Genomic DNA, 22920 nt, shown 5'->3' on the forward strand with positions numbered 1-22920 from the left:
TGTAGCAAAAACGTGAGAGTCAAGATACTAGTTCCAGTCTCGTGATTCCACATCATCCCCCATACAGCTGCTGCAGTAAGAAGTTGCACCACTTCGATACCTAACGCGCATTGTCCAGAAAGAGTTTCGCTCGAAGCCCAAAAGAGTTCTTCAAGTTGGTGTTCTTGCTCAGAGTTCGCTAAACCTCCACCTAAACGGGAGCAGATCATAGGTAGTTAAGGGAACCTCAATTAAATAGTGTTCCCTGTGTAGGTAACTCATACGCCCAGCAGTTTTTTCCTACAAGTCCACAGTGACCAAGCACTCAAATAAGCCTAATATCGAAGTAGGTGGAAAGTCAGACATCTCTCGACTACTTTCGAGCGCACCAACATGGAGCCTGGGGTAAATTTGCTTGCACCCAATAAACTGTTCTTTGATTGCGGTTGTCCTTGTTTGGGAAACATTGCAGTTTTCCGGTAGCTTGAATTTGAACTGGTTGGGGAGTTTCTCGCAGAATATTCCTCCACCAACCCTTCCGTAAAAGTTCGAGCCATGCCTGAGCAAGTTCACCAGGTATTGTCTCCAAATGCTGCACCCCACCCATTCTTCGCGTGAGGGCATATGAATAGAGATGTCCTGTTCCGACCCAGTGAGGGTGTGATTTTATCAGTCACCAACGGGCAGAACTCAAAGTTTTTAAGGATACTATGTAGAATGTCCGTAGCTTAAAAAAAACTTGTAGCACGAGCCTCTCAGTATGATTGCGGCAAACATTGCGTTCATCGCTAGAGTAGGAGTGGCCCGAAGCGCCTCATTGATTCTAATGAATTCACACCTCCAGCAAGTTCCATCAGACGGAAACTCCACACAAAAAATCGGCTTCATAATTAGGACACATACATAACACACACATATGTTAAAGTTATAAGTTGGCATGACGGTTTGTAAAAAAAGATATAAAAAGTATGTGGTGTGCTTAGAATACTAATAAGTATTCAGTTCTAAAAAAAAAAAAAAATAAAAAAACACATTTATGTTTAAAATATTTTAATTTTGAGTTTGTATAAAAAATTCTCATTAATTCTTTATTCTTTCTTATAGTGTTTTACGACAGGGTCGCCGTTCGCTTAAAACTAATCAAATGAAATTACGCAGAGTACTGTAACAACTTAAATATAAATTAAATGTTTATATTTACTTGTTATTGTTGTGGCATATATAATTTAATAAAAGTAATACAGAAAGTCTAGATGCTTGGTAGAGATGGTTGTGACATCGACGAAGTCTGAAGTGTAGTGTGAATGGAAGGATTTACGCTCGTATGCAGTTAACGTACACTCGCGTGCAGGAGATGGGTAGTGGAGTAGCGCTCTAAAACTAAATAAATTTAAATAAAATTTACACATTCGATACGATTTGTGAAAATACTTAAAAACTAACGACTCGAATACATATTTACAAATACAACAAGCAATGTGTGGTTATGATGTGGTGGAATGCGGCACCCGGACTTTAATGTTTTTTACATTGCTATGCACGCGTGACTATACTTGCTGGCATAACATACATATTTGCATATAAACGCTGCTTTGCAATTTGTGCTTTGTCTGCGGGGAAGGCGCGCTTATATGTAGTTCACAAAAATAAATGGCTTTGCTTTTATAGCTGCAGACGGCGTCCAAGGACTGGCGAGTTGCGCGAAAGGCTCTATAAACCCATACATGAAACAGCGAAGAAAAATTCTTACTTAAAAAAATCCTCTCTCATCTACGCGCCAGGGAACTTGAATCCTTGGGCTTGCGCGGGTGTCGCCGCTGCTGCTACAGGTTGTGTACCCACCGCCGGTGATGCTTTCACTTCGGTTGCTTTTGCCGCCTGAAAATCAGCTGAGGCGACTGGCTTGAGTTGCGTTGCTTTGTCATCGCGTTTCCACACCAATTTATTACTACCGCCCTGCGCTTGGACATCCTTGCGATCCCAACCATGCTCGACATGTTCATGATGGTGTTCATGATGATGATCGGGCGTGGGGAACCACTCTGATATTATTACCGGCCGCCAGATCTTCTTCCAAGCTGGCACCCAGATTTCCTTCCAGCCAGGTACCCAAATCTGTTTCCACGCTTCTTTCCATTCCAATTTTTTATCCTCTACCCAGATTTGTTTTTTCGCCGGTTTCCATATTTGTACCCAAGATTCTTTCCATTCGAGTTTCTTGTCTGGTATCCAGACGAGTTTCTTAGCTGGCTTCCAAATTTGTTTCCACGCCTCTTTCCATTCTAATTTCTTATCGTCAACCCAGATTTGTTTCTTTGCCGGCTTCCAAATCTGCTTCCACTCTTCTTTCCACTCCAATTTCTTGCTAGGCACCCAAATTTGTTTCTTCGCTGGCTTCCAAATCTTTTTCCAATGCGATTTCCAGATTAACTTCTTCTTCCATAAGTCGTGACTTGTGTATTCCCAACCTTCGGGATCCTTACCCAAATACTTCTCACCAGGAATGCCCACCTTAATCCACTCTGGCGTCCAGTATTGCTTCCAGTCGGGCACTTGGATCTCTTTCCACGCCGGCACTTGTATTTCCTTCCAAACGGGCACCCAAATTTGCTTCCATGCCGGCACTTGTATATCCTTCCATGCTGGCACTTTCGTCGGCACCCAAATCGGCTTCCAAATCTTTTTCCAATCTGGTACTTGTATCTCCTTCCACGCGGGCACCTGTATCTCCTTCCATACTGGTTTCCACGCCTGTTTCCATGCCGGCACCTTTATATCCTTCCAAGCGGGCACCTTCACTGGTACCCAAACGGGCTTCCAGATTTGCTTCCACGACGGATTCCAAATTTGTTTTTTCGCCGGCTTCCAAATCTTTTTCCATCCCTCTTTCCAGGTCACTTTCTTCTTCCAAAAGCCCGGATCGTGATGATGCTCGTGATAGTGATGATCGTGAACCTCATCTTGATCATGATCCCAGCCAATTCGTTGCTGCGCAACGGTGGCACTATTCGCTTGTGATTCGGCGGCTTGTTGATCGATCAGCGCCTTACCGGCGACGAGTGTGAGCAAGGAGAGCGTGCCGAGAGCACAAAACTGTGGAGGAGAGTGAAAAAGAACATAATGGGTGTTAAAAGTGAGAATTGAAAAATTCTTAGATAACGAACTTGATTTTTGGATAATTGCAAATTGGTGAGCTATGGATTAGCACATAAATGAAGAATAGAAAAAGGTTATGAATAAATTATTGTGAAAAATTATTATATTTCTCTGCACACCATTGTAAGATTACAGAGTTAATTTCCTTATGAGTAAATTTGAAATAACCAATTCGTAGCTTATACTCGTACGACATATTCATCTGAAATTCATAAATATAAAAAAAAATTAACGACCGGCTACTGGCTAAAAAAGGTCATTGCCTGTATCTGCTAGCTATTGAGGTCAAGACAGACTGGAATGCAGATGGCATTGTTTGGCTGTTCATGATTAGCTGACGGTTATTGACTGCCGGCACAATGACCATTTCAAATTTGCATAACATTCCAAATGAACGAGCGGTGGTCCTCAAATATGCGTCTGTGCATGTGTGTGTATGTGTTTGTTTATATGTAAGTACGCAGGTATTTGTTAATTCATTTATGATGCAATTTCTTTAAATGGGAATCGAGACAGAAAAATGGCACTAAAGGGAGATTGTAGGCGGTAAAGGTTGGCGCAATGCAAAAAACAAAATAAGAAAAATTAAGAGGTTAATAACGTAAGACATGATGTTGACCACATATAAAAAACAAGGTACCTTATACCTTCATATACATTCATACCTACATATATGAATAAATTCAGATGAAAGTAGAGTAGTAATATATATTGAATGGTAAAAATCATTGCTACATACATACATACAAACATACACAAAACAAATAAATATGTCAGCAAAATGGAGTAACAAAAGTGAAGGTCACTACGTTCCGGCTCAGTTTTTTTTTGTTTTTGATTTTTAAAACTGAACTGGAAAAGCGAAATGCGGTGATCAGCACAGAAGTGGAGTTCAAAAGGTAATTTACCACAATTATGGTAAAAGGTAGATTTACATAATATAACAATGAGCAAACCAACGCAAAATATGTACCCAAGTAAATTTTAAATAAGCACAAAAAAAACTACAGATAATCGATTGAAAGTTGTTTTAACACAGCCGACAATCGCTAAAAATGGAAAAACTTTCCTCAGATGGGTATAACAAAAACTTAAAAAGGAAGTATAAGTAATACCATGTGGCACAAAATTAATCATCCATATAAGTTTTTGTGTAATTTTATTTACAAAATTAATCAGCTTATTGGAATATTTATAATTTTTGCAAATGGTGTCATATGTCAATCATATTTGACACTTGGAAACCAAACAGCTGCAGACGTGCAATGGACCGCATAAAGGTAAGAATAAAAAATTTCATCATTAAAAATGTTTTTGTATTTAGTTAAAGTTATTCAAACACCAAATTGGAGGATTAATTTTGCGCCACATTGTATTACTTATACTTCCTTTTTAATATTTTTTTCAATCTTCTGAGGAAAGATTTTCCATTTTAAGCGATTGTCGGCTTATCTGTTAAAACAACTTTCAATCGATTTTTTGAGGAGATTTTTATGAATTTAAAAATTTGTTTATTTAGTTTGTTTATTGAATTGTTTGTTTATTTACTTATTTAGTCTAAGAATTTACAGACATTGTGCAGCGAATAAAGATCCAGGGGCTTCGCTGACTGAGTCATGACGTCCGAATGGATACAAACGCTTCGGCTCTGAAACTATTTGATACGGTACGATGGTGGCAGAAGAGGAAGACGAAGGTCTCCTGTGCGTTGGAAAGATCAGGTGGAGAAGAACTTGGCTTCACTTCGTGTATCCAACCAGCACCGGTTAGCATCAGAAGAAACAACTGGCGTACAGTGTTGAACTCGGCTACAATCGCTTAAGCCAATAACGCGCCAATTAAGAAGAAGAATTTACAATCTCACAGACCACAAATAGTTTTAAGTAACTAAAACTTAAAACAAAACTATTAATTTAAAAAAAAAAAAAAAAAAAAAAAAACACGAAATTCAAAGAATTAAGAAAATCTGCCTTTGAAACCGAAATGTCAAGGAAGGCAGTATGACTAATAGCGTTAAATTCACGAATAGCTCGAGCGATAGGAATATTAGATGAATAAATTAGTGCTCACGTTGTCCCCTTAGAATGGAAGTAAGTTACGAATAGGACGTAGGGAAACATTAAATCTGATTCGTTCCATCAAATACGAGACAATTGCCATACTGTTGATTTTATAAGTAAAAGTCCTAGGATAGACTCCCGATTTTCAATAGATCTAAGGAGTATGAGTAATATAATATATGGGAAGGATCACTAAAAATTAAAGAGCGAAGAACGAATCTAAGAATTTGTTTTGACACATCACTTTCTATTATTGGCAAACTGATTGACCGATCTATATATAAAACCACTGTACTCAAGATGTGTCCAAATAAATGATGTAAAGTTAAGCTCAAAGGTATATGGACTACACAATTTAGAGGCGGAACGGCTTTCAAAAGCTAGCGCGGAGTAGAACTTCTACGTTATATAACTAATATGCCTAGTAAACGAGAACCTATTTTTTTCTCCTTGTTCACTCCTCTCGGGAGCATAGGGCCTCGACAAAACTTGTCTTGCGTTGGTTTGGTTAACCTATTATCTTGAGAGCAACATTTTTATAAGTCGTTGAATAAGTCCAGTGCAAACATTTTCTCAAATTCAAAAGAAGTTGGGACTTCAGTTACCTTAAGTCAAAAATCTCAATATCTCTCTGGAGGTTATTAACACCCAGATCACCTTTAATTACCGAAAATACCTTAAAATCAACTGCATAAGTCAGGAAATTTGCAAAGGTGAGACTACTACTGAGATTATTTCTAAAAAGCATGAAAAGAAGCGAACCAAACACACTGACTTGCGGTACTCTAGAGGAAGTAACAAAAGGGCTCGAGATCACTCCATCTATCGCAACAACACAAAGTCTATTACACAAATAGCACCTAATAAAACTCTGAAAGGCCGGGTTAAGAAAGCACATCTCACATTTTTCATATACACTGCTTTTTAAGTTCTGTATGATACACAGCGCATAGAGAGCAACTATGCCAAAATTTACAATTTAGGTAGGTAGATAGGTGATTTGGTTGAATTGCCAGTCTGGCACTCCTCAAGTCGCACTGAAGCGCCGTTTTGATACCATTATGAGACCTCCAACAGGCAGATATCTACAGCCAGCCAGAGCTGTTGATATAATGGAGGAGATTTATTAGATTTAGGTTGGCGCACTGCCTAAGGCTGTCGAAGAAAGGATCACCCAGTGACCTTAATCGTCTAGCTGCCAACTCCGGACATTTATAGAGAAAGTGCTCAACATTCTACTTCCCCACAGCTTCTGCAGGTCTTCCTAGCTTTTCCGCGTGTGTGCCGATCGTCAAGTAACCGGTGAACACAGCTACGAGTTTGGAAATTGAATGGCAAAGAGTCCAAAGGACTTTCTGAGTCCTTCGTATATCGTATTGGAGCCAAAAGGTTTTCGAAATAGCACATGAAGGAATGGGGCTCCATCTTTTCTCCATCTTCAACTGTCAGGGGGATGCCGATGACCAGGTAGGGGGTCCCTGAGGTTAATTCAGTTCCCTTCCTGACAAGCTCATCAGCAATTGCATTTCTCTCTATGTTCCTATGTCCTCGAACCCAGATCAGAGATTTAGAAGTATTTAGACATTTTACCCATCTTATCCAATGAGTATGTAATTTTTGACATTTTAGCGCATCATTTCGACAAAACAAAAAAAAGAACAGAAATTGATTTTTCGAAATTTCTACTATGGTCTAATCCCTCAATTCAACTAACTAAGCGCTAAGGCATATAAAATTAACACCCTTATGATTTCTAATAGATGCACTAACAAATTTTCCCACGTACTTATTTAAAAATAATAATAATTTATTATAATACATACACACACATAAAGTCGTGTTATAAAGTCATGTAATCGAGTTATACGTGTTTGCATAACCGCTTGTTGACTAAACAACACCGACATACAACTAATTTATGAGGTTTAATATACTTCATAAAATGTTAAAACTATTATACGCCACAAAGTTTGAAACGATTTACTAACTAAAAAGTACCACCTACTCATTCACACACACACAACTAACAGACAAATGTTAGTTTTTATGGGGAATTACAGGTAAATTAGGTTAGCGCCACCAACGCCACCAACGCCATCATCGCCACTGACACCGACTATTGTGCCATATTTTTTGCTTTACAGCTTTGCTTCACAAATATATACATGCTTATATACATACGTACATGAATTCACACATACAAACATCCCACTTTGCTTCCCTCTTTCGTTTGCTCCTATTTTTGCTCAACTGACACCCTGTTGATTTATGAACAAATGGGAAAAACTTTTCAAAACCATGAAACTACTTTTCTCATGCAACCTTTGTTTTATTCATCATAACGCCTGCTACATTTGCATTGCGCAGCACAGTTTGAACTTTTTTCATGGATTTCATGGGGTCTTTCATTCGAACCAAAAGCATCGAAACTTTGACTACCTTTGCCTTTTGCTTTTGAATATGAAAGACATCAAAATTAAAGTAACAATTTTGCAACAATAATAAGGGCAATAATCATCATTTCGGCACCAGTGACATCATATCTGCCCTGGAGTTGATATAGTCGTAATTTGATGTCTACATTGTTGCATTCGCTACACATTTTGTCCACCTGAAGATGGCACAAATGTTAATGATAATGGGGAAACCCACTAAATTTGTTGCTAAAACCGCAACACTTCATTTGAACTAATGTAAGCAATTATATTTATAATGAAGCATCTGTTGCTGATTACCATTTGCCGCACAGCAGCTGTTTGGAATGTGCCAAACAATGTAAAATATAATATTAATAATTTTCATCATCAGATAGTTAAACTCGCAATCCAAACTATTGTTCACAAATTTTGAGTTCACGCGTTTTGTGAAATGCATTTTTCTTAATAAATTCAATGCTTTTGTGTTTTGCTCTGCACGCTTTTGTGAGCCAGTTATTTATGTATTCCAATATTCATTGCTTACTTAAATATTTAACCCATTACTACCTGCATGTAAACTTGCGCCATATTTACGTGGAATTTTTGTGGAACAAATATATAGAAAAGTCTTTTAGATTAGAAAAATATCGCTGACTAGGCACCTCATTCTCCACAAACCAATAAAGTGAGCTTTACCAACTGAACCGATTCCCAGCTCTAAAGTGCCCTATAAATCAATTATCTGATGAAAATAAATTTGTTCGCGGTTCACCTGGAGTATTAATCCATTATTTGATCTGATCTGCTATAGTTGATTCGATCGACGATGTTTTTGCGGTAATTGAGACGAATTCATATTAGGTGATGTCGATTCTACAAATTTAACAAATTGTTGGGATGTTGCCAAATTTCAGCTTTTCCTGACGGAAGCTTTTTACTTTCCCTTTGACGATAAGGCCCCAATCAGATGGTGAAGCAATACCACCTTATACGAGTTTTTAAAAAAATTAAATATTTTTTCAAGATTTTTTTAAATGTTGTTTTGAATGGAACAGTATTATATTTTCTTTATAAAATTATACTTTTGTACTAATCTATTTATTCTTCTTAATTATTGCTTTCTCCATATTTTTATCAATTTGATAACCTGCGTTTATCCTTTCCGCAAGAGGCATTGCTCTTAACTACAAATTTCGGTACATCTACTAATCTTTAAATATTGTCATTTCGCTAAAAGCTACAATAGAGTTCGTACTTGTTCTAACGAAAATTTTATCTGGACAAAAATTGTATTTGCCATCAGTCTGGGGCTCGAAATTAATAATGAAAATATGGCCTGTGAATTATTAATTTCTTTAGTAGAAGAACGAGAATATTTTATGTCTAATTTTACTTCAGATGTCTAATTAAAATACAAACTTTTATTATGTCCCCTCAAAGAATACCTTTTCTTTAGGTGAAATACACTGCCGAAAGTTACATTTAAAATATAATCAGTGTATTTTGAAAGATAAAAATTCCATCAGCTCTCTGAGCTTTTTAAAAGAAATTCAAAATTCTCCATTTACATTTCTTGTTAGAAAAAATCGTTATTCATGCCGTTGATTATGCTCTAATGGAAAGTATTTTAATATATTATTGAGAACCTTCTTACAATTGGTTCAAATTATGTAGTAATAAAATTTCCTTTCGGTCGTTATGAAGTGATACGTTTTAATTACGTGCTAGTTTTCGTACAAATTCGCATTGAATATCACCCCACAATTAATTTTTCCGCAAATTTCATATTTTTATTCTATAATCTATTTTTGATGTATAAATGTACACCATATAGACAGTAATGGGTTAACTAATCGGTTACCTATGTTCATTTTCTCAGTATTTCCTCACTACCTTAAAACTATATATAATCATATATGTACATTGGCTTAATTCAATTCAAATATTTGACTATTTGGATTATTACTACACCTATTGTTTTATTCTTTTATTTTTTTTATATAGCCCTTGGCTGACTTATTTTAATAGGTTTTGTGTTTGATGACTCATGATGACAAATTTGTGAACATAAACAAACAATGCTGAACTTTGCATATTTTTTTTGTAGTTTGTTTTGTTATGCGTAATTTAGTTTATTTTGTTTTGTGTTTAGTAATTTCCCATCAAAAGATAGCTTTGCCCATTCAAATTACATGGAGCTGTAAACATTGTTAAATAGTTTCCATATTATGAGTTATTTTCATCACCATTGAAAGTATGATTAATCGACGGATATTTTATGCCAGCAACCATAAAAATAATCATTTACTATGGGGCAATTAACAATTAAGTGCAAACAAACAGATTTCGTATCAAAGGCAAAGATATAGATTTCGATGTTGTTCCGCTGTAAGTGGCGTTTACATCCTTTTTTATGTGCTTGGCTGAGCACGTGACCCTGATTTGTGATGTGCGTCTTGATGTTGTTAAAACAATTTAGCGAGCTCCAGTTTTATGCCGCCTTTGACCGGAAGGCTTTTTTCTTGGCAATAATGTACTCGGAGTTTTGTCATTGCCTGCCGAGAGGTGATCGCCATTAAGAAGCAGCTTTTTGTTCAAGGGATCCGAGTGAACCAAGTCTGGAGAATAGGAGGGATGTGAAATGAGTTGAGACTCTATTTTCATTAATTTTGTGACCACAACTGTTGAGGCGGGAACTGCTGCGTTGTCGTGATGGAAAAGAAAAATCACTTCCTTCCTCGATTCAAACGAATGCCAAATACAAAGAAATATACTGTTATGGATGAAACTTGGTGTGTGTTCTTCCAAGCGATGCCACTAACTAAATATAACCCCGATATGGACCAGTAGTGTTATCTCCCTCACTTTGCACGGACTTTGTGCAAATCTTTGTGCAAACAGGCACTCAATAGAGCGCATAAAGATCAAAATAAAGATTTAAATCACTAAAATACCTTCTTTTATTTAGTGAAAAAGTTATTCAAAAACAAAATTGGATAATTAATTTTACGTTACTTTGTGCCTTTTAAGGAAGAAAAGGCGTGACACCTTAGCAAAAAAAATTGTCAAAAATGAACGGCATTTTGTAGTCACTTGAACTTGCACTTTGTTATACTAAAATTTGATGGGCTATGAAACTGCATACCCAGAAAAGTTGAAAAAATTCTAGTTAAGAAGGTGATGAATTTTTTTTTAATTTTGTACTTTGATAATTTGATACTTTGGGTTACATAATTTTTGTTGTTGTATGGACCATACCACCAATGGACGCTAATAATTTTGTAGAGGGGGGTATATGAGAAGAAAGCTTAGGGGGAGACTTAATAGTGATTAGGGCAAGTATATAAGTATAATATACAGCAGTATATGAAAAAAATGCAATAAAACATTAATAGGCAGAAGCAGTTGGAACCCCAACATTGCAACTCCGTCACCCTATAACTTCTGTATAAAAGAGTTAAGTAACATTTTTTTGTTTTAAGGAAATTTCATCTCAAAAGATTTTAGTCATATACAGACGTCAATAACTTTAAATCAGTTACATCACATCCTTGTGTGCCTGTCGCATTTCGACAACTCAACTGCAATTTCTTGCAACAAAAGTAAATGCAAATTTTTCACTTAGTATGTCACACAAACAAAAAAAAAATGAACACACAAAAATATATTATCTCACTTTTATAGTTGAATGCAAAAATGATACAAGTGGATGGGCAAGTTTCCAGTGAGATATGAATACTTTGCGGAAGACTTACGAAATAGGCAAAACCACATATTTACATTCATACATCCATACATACATACATTATAGCGGTAAGCAGAGCGGTGAATTCGGGATTCGATGACGCAGTGTGTTTTTGCAATCGGCGGTGTGTGTATTTCTTTATCGTGGCTTTATGGCAGAAGCACTAAAAGTGCTAATTGCATGTGGGCAACTCGATAATAGTGAAAGTGTTATATGTACCTACATACATACATACACATATACGAATATATGTGAATATGACTAAAATATATTTACAGGCATTCAGATGAGCCTCGTGCTGGCAACAAACGCTGTTCGATCTATCGTTTCTTAATGAATAGGAAAACTTCCGCTTGTTTGTTATTTACACATGGTTTTGGCTTTACCTTTATCACTCCAGGTTTCATTTGTGGCATAACAATTTATTTTGCTTGGATGTTACAGTATTCGGAATACAAATTGTATGTATAGTATGTAGACTTATGCTCACATATTTAAGTTATGCTAACTTGTATTCGTTAATTTTCTCTAAAAACATAGTTCATTGTGTGACGAAAAATTTATCAATCAAAATTCCAAACTTTTGATGAAATTCAGAAAAATTTATTGTAATAAACTAGTGAAAATTATTATCAAAAATTTCAACTTTTAATCAAAATTTATATAATGTGTTAGTTTGAAGTCACTTAAAAATCGCGTTGATTTTTGAAAAAAAATGTTGGTATACAATGTTCAACATTTTTTTTTCATAAAAGACTTCCGAACATAAAATATCTCGAAACATCTAGTTGACATTTGTGGGAATTTTTAGTAATGCTTATGGTCTTCACATGTACTGAGTTCCACAAGATGCTCGGTTGAATAACGCAGCCACTTAGTTTATGTTACTAGGTTGTTGAATAAGTTTTGTGATTCGATAACAAAAAACACTATTTCTTGGTTTGAAATACACTTTATTATTCAGTATAGTCTCCCTGAACATCAATACACTTTTTCCAACGAGATTCCAATTTATGAATTCCCCCCTGATGTGAGAATCTGGAAACTTGTAAACAGGAATTTGTTTAGGTCTGGCAACGGATGGAAGTCGCTAGGGCCGAGATATGGTGAATACAGTGGAAACAACTCGAACTTTAATTAATAGATTTTAGCCTTTGTCAAAATGCTCTTGTGACACGGTGCATTGTTCTGGTGTAAAATATTTTTTCTTTTGCAAACTGAGTCTTTTTTCACGAATTTTTACCTTCAGCTGGTCCAAAGGTTATAATAATATTCAGAATTTATTGTTTTATTAGTTTGCAAGGACCCTTTGTGCACACAGCTCTCTGACACTTAATAATTGAGTCAAAATATTGCTTACACTGCTCAATGAGATCCCTATGGCTTCTACTAAATCTCTTTCAGTCACTCGACGACTTTTCAATACGATATCCTGTATATTTCTATTATTTCTGGTGTTGTTGCTGGATGTATTTGACGTGGATCGTCTTCAAGGCTTGTACGACCACGTTTTAGTTAAGCAACCCATCTTTCTACTGTACTAATTGATGGCAGAAAGTCCTTTACACTTTCAACATTCGTTCATAATTTTCCTTTGCTTTTAAACTTTCCAAAAATAAAACTTCAATCACTGGACGATACTTGATTTTTTCCATTGTGGAAATTGTTAAATGGCTTGTAAACAAAAACTGCATTGACAGATTGAAATGAAACTTAATATATGTTGATATGAAGACTGTACCAACATAACAAAAAAAAAAAAAAAATTGGCGAGTAGCAACGCTCTATCTTATCGAATCGCAAAACTTATTGAACAACCTAGTATGATGTATGACTTTTCCTCCAGCACACGTGGTAGCGATTGTATTTTTATAAATAGGGTCAATCGCTCGTTCAACACTATAATTAGGTAGATAAATACATTTGTGGGGGTGTATAGCCCTCTCTGTCCTTTGTACACTTCGTTTGTTGTATGACAGTAGAAGGCAGGTGGGGACTGAAATGCAAGGAAAAAAATACATTTATTTTGCATTCTTAATTGTCAGAGTGACTGTCCCTCTGCACGTATTTAGCTATCTACGAAGGGTCTAACGAAGGAAATGTAATACGGATGCGACTGCGCTTCTGTATATACTTTGCTATCTACTTTTAATGCTGCAGTGGCGATAGACTACTGCCAAGGATGTTGCAAATGTTAAATTCGTGTATCGAAAGTATTGTGAGTAGGTTGGGCTGGTACTGTTGATGTATACTAAGTCGTTGACGATTCGTTAGCCCGGGTGCGGTTCCTGGTAATAGTGGGTTGGGTTAAAATCAACACTTACTTATTAATATATAGTAAGTATACTTGGCTTAATATCCTACCCCTGGAGAGATGACAATTTTACGCAGTTTTCTTGAGACTGATGTTTTTATGAGAAGCTTTTTCGAGGCGGAAATACCTAAGTCGGAGGTTTAGCATTATCTACCAGATGGTAGTGACATATGCCACTCTGACGTTCAATTGTACCGGAGCCCATTTTCGGGCCAAGCATAGTGGCAACAACAGCAAACAATTGTTTTTGGGACAAGTCTGATGGGGTTATAGAAAAATTCCTTTTCAGAGTGAGCTACGTGTTCTATTGGGACGATTACGAGTCGCAATCGATGGGGTCGAAGTGTAATCACCAGAGACATCATCGAAAATGTCCTCTGTACATATATCTTGTTTGGAGAACATGGATAGTACAGAAAATTCCTCTATCGCTCTCCGGCTTTCCCCAGACGTAGATGGTTAATTTTTGGATTGCATGTACTGATAATAGATGACCCACATTATCATTCTCTCGATAAACTGCTGAGATTCTCAAAAAAAAATTGGGAGTTTCGAAGAGAAGTTGTGAATCTTCATCCCACCTGTATCTCCCTTTCCTGTAAATCTTCTCTGTTGGCTTTAATGCAATGAGCAAAATAACCTGAGTGCTTGGAAAATATCTGGCTATCTACAAAATTTAAATTGATTCAGTTGTGTGGTAGCTTTATGCAGCAGTCACTTACCTTTTCTGAAATAAAAGCAAGAAGAAAATTGCAAAATTTTCTTTCTATTTTGATTTTGTCCAACCTGATATGTGTTTTATGCGATACTAAATCTGCGCCAATAATTTTTATCCTCTTTTTCATGTCTCTCCTTTCATTTACATCACAGCTCATCTCCTCCTTATTAACAAATCTTAGATATTTATATGTTACAAGAAGCATTAAAAAGTCGTACAATTTAGCTTATTCAATATTTTTAATTTTAGTTGTATCCTTTTAAAAGTTAATGTGTGTTTTACAAATTGTATGCATTGCTCATATGACGATTTATTTTTTACAAACCTCATTTGGGTTTTTTCTCATTTCTTCATATACGGATTTTTGCGGATTTTTTAATGTTATTTTGCAAGCATCTTCAGCTATGTGTGTATATGAATTAGGTATGGCAACCCCGGTACCCCGAAAATCGAAAATATTTTTAATTATGAAGGCCTCGAGACTAGTCAACTCAAATCCCGAAACTGTTAAGTATAATTTTTTTAGTAATTAGTAAAATTTGCATTCTGAAGAATTGCCCTTTTTGATGAATTAAAAGCTTTAGTCGCAATATTAGTTGGGCAATAATCGTTTGCTGCACCGTTTTTTACAGTTAAGATTGTAAAGGGTGTTTTTTTTAGATGTTAGGTTTTCAAGTTGGCACTACTTTTTTCGTAGATGGTCTTTTTGACAGCTGTCACTTGATTTATGCTCAGTTTGGTTTGCCATTTCATAATGAATAGACTTACACCTGAACAATGTTTGCAAATCGTGCAAATTTGGCCCCAAAACGAGATAGCCACCGATCCCGATTTTTACAAGAAAATTTTGTTCAGCAATGAAGCTCACTTTTGGTTGAATGGGTATGTCAATAAGCAAAATTGTCGCATTTGGAGTGAACATAATCTACAAGCCATTGCTGAGACGCCGTTACATCCTCAAAAAGTCACTGTTTGGTGTGCTCTATGGGCAGAGGGAATCATTGGTCCATATTTCTTTAAAAATGAAGCCGGCCATAATGTTACAGTCAATGGAGAGCGCTATAGAGCCATGATTAATGACTTTTTCGTGCCTGAATTGGACGATGTTGATGTGGACGACCTTTGGTTCCAACAAGACGGCGCTACATGCCATACAGCCAACGCAACAATCGATTTATTGAAGGAAACTTTTGGTGAGCGCATTATCTCGCGCCGTGGACCTGTGGCGTGGCCTCCAAGATCGTGCGATATAACACCGCTGGACTATTTCTTGTGGGGCTATGTGAAGTCGCTTGTCTACGCAGATAAGCCCGAGACGATTGACGTCTTGGAAGAGAATATTCGGCGCGTTATTGCTGACATACGGCCCCAATTGCTGCAAAAAGTGGTCGAAAATTGGGCCTCTCGGCTGGATTTTATTCGAGCCAGCCGCGGCGGCCACTTGCCCGAAATCATTTTTAAAACATAATGGCAAACCCTTATCTTTATAATAAAGCTAAATTCTTGGCCATAACATTAAATTATATACGTTTTATTTCATCTTGAAAACCTAACCTCTAAAAAAACACCCTTTATTTGACGGAGAATTGTATTTTGAGAGTTACCTGAAGCATAAATTGCATAGGATTTTAGCTAGTCATTCGCAAACTTCAATTAATTGAAAGCCGTATGATTTGTCAGTAAATTTGATTAAGGACATTAATATTTGTTTTGGGTGAGTGACCTGACTTCGGGGCTAAAATATAAAATCCCGGTTTCAGTAAAATCCCAAAAATGTGTATCCATAATACACATGTGTTGGAGCTAATTTGAAAACCACTATTTATTTGTATAGCTTTTTAGTCATATTATGTCCCGGTACACTATATTTGGATATAAACGTGTTAATGTCATTGCCACGATTTTAAAATCAACTTATGCGAAATTTTTTTGCTTGTCAATTAATTTGCCTACAGACCATACTAATGCTGCATATTAGCTAGAAAAAATTAAGAAATCACGTTAGTCGTTAAATGTACAATACATAATGACGAAATAATCAAATTTCCCCATATGTACATAATAACATAACACCTGTGATTCAAACTTGACATTTGTTAGGTTACACCGAATTTCCAGTAGCGTCCTCTTAAAATTATCCTACAAAGGGAGTCATTTACAATTTTATTACGCCTCGCAACGGCAGATGATTTTTATGAACTTCTGATACCTGCTGAGAACTATTGTTTTACATGTTGATGAGAGAAAATAACGTATTGGTGTGGGGTAGTATGTAGTAGCTATTGTTGTTTAAGTTGACTGGTGCTTATAGAGAAGAGAATGAATGACTGTAAATTGCGAATTCAAATATAATCTCTTGATTGATCGTTATTGATATTCGAGTTGCTAGAATTTCTGTGGAAGTGTGGATGGTGTGTGCTTTTTTTGTAATGCTATAGGTTGAAATCTAAGGGTATTTTGTTTCATCAGTGCTGTACTCATACATTCCGAGCTTTAGTTCTAGGTATTCAAACAGTGTAAAGTTGGCTTATAAATGGAATGAGGAACACTTGCAGACTCAAATAGCATGGACTGGCACATTGTAGAATCATTTTTGAATAATTCAAAGAGACACTGGGTTGTTATCGGCTATCTAGTAGAGATTTGGCATTTACGGCTTTTCCACAGTATTTTTCTCTGAAAAGATGTAGACTTTAGTATAATAAGAACTAAAGTGCAAACATTTTGATAAAAAATTTAATAATTTTGAGATTTATTCAATGTGGAACATTTTGCTTTTTAAGATTTTTATAACATGTTTTTGACGTAATAACATCTTATAATTCGATGTAGCCGGCTGCACGCGCCAAAAGATGTGGCGTTAACTTGCTCATGCGGCGTTATCTTGCTCATGCGTCGTTACCTTGCTCGAACTGCAAGCGAGAGCGCGGAACGAACGACAAAGAGGCACAATCGGCCCCCGCGTTCGGCAACGCTCGACATCTGGATCTCTCCTACTTGAGTGAGCATATATATGTATGTATATGTATGTATATGCACATGTGTATATAAATTCACATATTTGTATTTGAACCATTTCTCTGTTGAGAATAGGATGATGATAGGAAAAGTAGGAAATGAAAGGTGGTGTTTCGAGAATAATGTGTCTTGAAAAAGGCAAATCGATGATGTTGCCTCTTAGTGTTGTTGACTTATTAACGTCTGATGGACAATTGAAATTGAACATATCTTTCATGAATTTGATAAATGTTCCACTATTTTTCACGTTTGTGTAAATGTAACTTGATCAATTCCATTTACCTCCTTCTCTATATCGATACAAAATATCTATCAAACAAATAAAATTGAAAGTTTCTTTTGAAAAATGCAACCATTCCATCAGTATTTTCCTATACGTTGTCACGTTAAACTATCTTCAGTAAACCGACTTTACAGACAACCCCTTTTTTTAATGTTTTAGGATAAAACATACTTCTTTGTGAAAAAAACTAAATTTTTTTTGTTAAAAATATTTGTAAACTTGTTTTTTGGCATTATTAAAAAAATAATAATGCATGCATGAAGCATTAATGCTCCCATGTCCTCTAGTTTTTATTTTACCTGCTGTAAAATGACCAGAAATTGTACTGGATTGTATTTTGGATCTATCATCTCTAAGATTAACGATAACAAAAACATGTAAGAAAGATATTAACGAATATAGCAATAAAGAAAGTGATTATGAATCATAAGTTAAGTAAACTTGTCAGACTTAACACAATATTTAACATCCTTCCAATTAAAAGCTTTCAATAACTTTGTAATATTTTGTAGGTATTACATACATATTTAATGACAAAAACTAAATGAAAATAAACGAATTATTTAAATGAAGTTTGTGCTAACGATGGTCGCTGCATATAAACATACACACTCTCATACGCTTATTATTAGAGGCAAACAAGAAATGGCGCTACCGAGTAAACCCAAGTTCGCTACTTAAGTCTTTCGTGTAAAGACACAAGAGCAATGGTGCCGCTGTGCGCGCATTTGAGCGAGTATTGTTACAAAAAAATATTTAAAATTAAAAAGCGCAAAAGTGCTGGCCGATACTTCCTATTGCATTCGCATCGGAAATGTAAGCAGCGATGTCCGAATGCCGCATTTCTCATTTCTTTGGTGGAAGTGAATTTTAAATGCAACCAAAGTGCGGAAAAACGAATGCAATTAAATTGAGAAATCACAAAGAAAAGGCGCACTGTATATTAATATAAATATTGGCTGTTTTTAAATATGTCTGCCACTGCATTTTTACTGCAAATTTGCCTAACCAACGAAGCGTATAAATAGGCGTTTGCTGATGTACGTATATTTGAAGACTGCTTGTGCGCGCAAAATTGGCTGCCAGTTTAAGTGACGTTAAGCAACTAATTGGGTGTGGTTGAATTTACCTCCAAGTAGTGATTTTTTTAGAGAAATTAATATTTTAGTTCTCGCATGGCATTTGAATTTCATTTTTTTGAATTGTCCAGTGCATAAGAAATATTTCGGTTTTTGAGCAAAAAATAAGACAAAATGTATTTATTTGAAATACCAGTATATTCCCACACTTTTTATGGCTCTGAATTTTTTATTATTTTTAATTAACACCATTTAATCACTTTTAGCACATTTTATTTTCTCGTTTTAAGTCAACTCAATTTTACTAATAAAAGTCCAATTTGTTTGCACATTTACCACTAGATTCCGCTGGATCCGCATGGTTCCCGGGACCTAAATCACAAAATTTACAACTTCAGCGTAACAATGAACGCTTGACCTTTATGCAACACGACGTTGTTTATAAAAAGGAAATCCAAAATTTCCCTTCACTAACGATATATATAATCCACTTGTACGGCTAGCACGCCGTGCAGACCAACTTGAACTCCAGCGTGTGGAGGAAAAAACTGTTTTTATAATTCTTTGACACTCCAGTTAAATACCCCCGACGTAGCAGCAAAGCGCCCCAAATGCAGCGCAGCCACAACGAACACAATGCGCGGCAATGTCAAAATCATCATATGCAGTATAACGAGCGAGGGAAGACACACATATACATATGTACGTGGAAAGCGAAATGTAAACAGCAATAAGAGATACCGGAAAGAGGGTGACAGGCAAGTGCAGCAACAAGCTCAAGAGACCACCAACTCAAAATTAAGCCGACGACGTAGTTTTGCTAAATAAATGCAAACGCGCATGCATTGAGGCAAGAATGAGCGACGAAAAGCAATAAATATATTGAAAAAGTAATAACAAAAACCAAAAACGAAAATCAAAACAAAAAAGCTGCAACATCACTCCAACCTTGAGTTGTGATAACGGTGGTCTTGGTTGTGCGTCAAGAGTTAAGCGCCCACTGGCAATGACATAATAACGGAATTGTTAGCAAAAGCACGCAAACGAAAGCGAAAGTGAAGCGCAAAGAGCGTAGAGCGACTATTTTTGCCAGCTCTTTGAGAGCTGAAAGCGCGCCAATATATGTAGCTTGAAAAAAGCTCACATCTGGCGGTTGCAGCTCTTTCTATTTCTATTTGAGCGCGGCTTCATAACAATATATTACATATACGAGTATTGTGCGGCTTTTAAGAAATGCGCTCCGTGTGTGAGCATGCGTACTTGGCTATTTGCTTGCGCTCTTCAACACACTCTCTTGTTTAACCCTTAAATGGGTAGCTCGTTTGATACAAATTTTATAATCTCTGATTTTCTAGCAATTTCGCCTACTCTTGGTTAGTTCCAAAAATATGCATTAATTAGTCTTGCTTTTCTTTCTTTATTTTCTTTTACCTCTTTATGGCAAGTGCTTGCAACATGCACGCTCCCATAGTTGGATAACAATGGAGATTAAATAAATACATATTTGCGTATGCAAAATATTATTAAAAAAATATGCTATTCCCAAGCGATTGCTGCAATAGCCGGGTAATAAATTCGTGGTACGCACAAAAATGGCAATCTGTTAAAATTATAAACGCATCAGTTTTTAGGGCACATAATTAAGTGTCTAGGTGTTTTTCTTGCTAGTTTTGTTTTTCCCACACTTATAGACGCAATTTATGGTTTATTTGTCCCTGTGCGGTACTAGCGCACCAGGGTATTATGACTTGGTTTCAATAACGCTTTTTGGTAATAAAATGGAATCGAGAATGAAAAGAATAAAACAGGATTTTGATGGTGTTCCCTAAAACGTAATAATAGATAACCAAATAATATTATAATAATAATACATAATATATATGTATATACAAAAATTAAAAGTCCGTTTATGTAAGGCTTATAGAATAAACTTTATTCTAGAAAGCAAAATTAGTGTGTTGAATTTAGGCTCAGAGCCGACCTTTGTCACAACGAATAAAAAGGAAGTTCTGGATATCCCTGGCTTCCGACATGTTTTCCAACCAAGTTAAGAGATGGCGCATTTCAAATGAAAACTCCTTATCCGACCATCGATACATTGAATTTGAAATCGACATTAGATCCCCTCAAGTCGCTAAGTTTAGAAATATACGAAAAACCTACTGGGATAGCCCCCAAAAACCCCTCTACATGTGGAGAGCTGGATAAACTGGTTAATCAGGTAACTAAAGCAATGAACAGCTCTTAGCAGCTAGCTGCCGGGCTGTCAGGCCCAGAGGAAAGTCTAAACCACCTTGGTGGACCAAGCAACTGTCCTCGCTACAAAAATACCATAGAACGTTATTTAATCTCGCCAACGCCTCAAGAAGGTCAGAGGACTTCTTCTTCTTCTTAATTGGCGCGATAACCGCTTACGCGATTTTGGCCGAGTTTAACAAAGCGCGCCAGTCGTTTCTTTCTCGTGCTAACCTGCGCCAGTTGGACACACCAGGTGAAGCCAAGTCCTTCTCCACCTGATCTTTCCAACGCAGAGGAGGCCTTCCTCTTCCTCTGCTACCACCAGCTGGTACCGCATCGAATACTTTCAAAGCCGGAGCGTTTGTATCCATTCGGACGACATGACCCAGCCAACGAAGCCGCTGGATCTTTATTCGCTGCGCTATGTCTATGTCTCCGTAAAGCTCATACAGCTCATCGTTCCATCGTCTGCGATATTCGCCGTTGCCAACGTGCAAAGGTCCAAAAATCTTACGCAGAATCTTTCTCTCGAACACTCCAAGCGTCGCTTCATCGGATGTTGTCATCGTCCACGCTTCTGCGCCATACGTTAGGACGGGCATGATGAGAGTCTTGTAGAGTGTTAGTTTTGTTCGTCGAGAGAGGACTTTACTGCTCAGTTGCCTACTTAGTCCAAAGTAGCACTTGTTGGCAAGAGAGATTCTACGTTGGATTTCAAGGCTGACATTGTTATCGGTGTTAATGCTGGTTCCTAAATAAACGAAGTCTTTTACAACCTCGAAATTATAACTGTCTACAGTGACGTGAGTGCCGATACGCGAGTGCGCCGACTGTTTGTTTGAAGACAGGAGGTACTTCGTTTTGTCCTCGTTCACCACCAGACCCATTCGCTTTGCCTCTTTATCCAGTTTGGAGAAGGCAGAACTAACAGCGCGGTTGTTAAGGCCGATGATATCAATATCATCGGCATACGCCAACAATTGTACGCTCTTATAAAATATTGTGCCTGAGCGATTAAGTTCTGCGGCTCGTACGATGCTCTCCAATATCAGGTTAAAGAAGTCACACGACAGCGAGTCACCCTGTCTGAAACCTCGTTTGGTATCAAACGGCTCGGAGAGGTCCTTCCCAATTCTGACGGCGCTGCTGGTGTTGAGCAACGTCATCTTACATAGCCGTATTAGTTTTGCGGGGATACCAAATTCAGACATAGCGGCATACAGGTAACTCCTTTCCGTACTGTCGAATGCAGCTTTGAAGTCGACGAAAAGATGGTGTGTGTCGATTCTCCTTTCATGGGTCTTTTCCAGGATTTGGCGTATTGAGAATATTTGGTCAATGGTGGACTTTCCAGGTCTGAAGCCACACTGATAAGGTCCAATCAGTTGGTTGACGGTGGGCTTCAGCCTTTCACACAATACGCTCGCTAGAACCTTATAGGCGATATTTAGAAGACTAATCCCGCGGTAATTGGCACAAATTGCAGGATCGCCCTTCTTATGGATTGGGCAGAGCACACTTAAATTCCAATCGGCAGGCATGCTTTCATCCGACCATATTTTGCATAGGAGCTGATGCATGCACCTTACCAGCTCCTCGCCGCCATGTTTGAATAGCTCACCCGGCAGTCCGTCGGCGCCCGCGGCTTTGTTGTTCTTTAGCCGTGATATTGCTATTCTCACCTCGTCATGGTCGGGTAACGGAACGATAATTCCGTCGTCAACGATTGGGGTATCGGGATCTTCACTTTCTCTATGACATGCGCAGCTGTCACTGTTTAACAGGTTCGAGAAGTGTTCCCTCCATAATTTAAGATTGCTCTGTACGTCAGTCACCAGATCACCGTCTTTGTTCTTACAGGAAAACGCCCCGGTCTTAAAACCTTCTGTAGGTCAGAGGACTGGCAAGCCTAT

The 22920-nt window shown here is 37.1% G+C and overlaps 1 protein-coding gene across 1 annotated transcript; it reads right to left on the reverse strand.

The window, feature by feature from the left end:
* Window positions 1-1082: 1082 nt before the first annotated feature.
* LOC128866620 (uncharacterized) lies at window positions 1083-19295 on the reverse strand. Its single transcript, XM_054107492.1, has 2 exons — window positions 19106-19295; window positions 1083-3072 (listed from the first exon to the last, which is right to left on the reverse strand). Exons 1-2 carry the CDS (start codon window positions 19127-19129, stop codon window positions 1750-1752), a joined length of 1347 nt encoding a protein of 448 aa, XP_053963467.1. The 5' UTR covers window positions 19130-19295; the 3' UTR covers window positions 1083-1749.
* Between the last annotated feature and the right edge of the window lie 3625 nt (window positions 19296-22920).

Source organism: Anastrepha ludens, chromosome 6, assembly GCF_028408465.1.
Source record: "Anastrepha ludens isolate Willacy chromosome 6, idAnaLude1.1, whole genome shotgun sequence".
In the NCBI taxonomy this organism is placed as follows: Eukaryota; Metazoa; Arthropoda; class Insecta; order Diptera; family Tephritidae; genus Anastrepha; species Anastrepha ludens.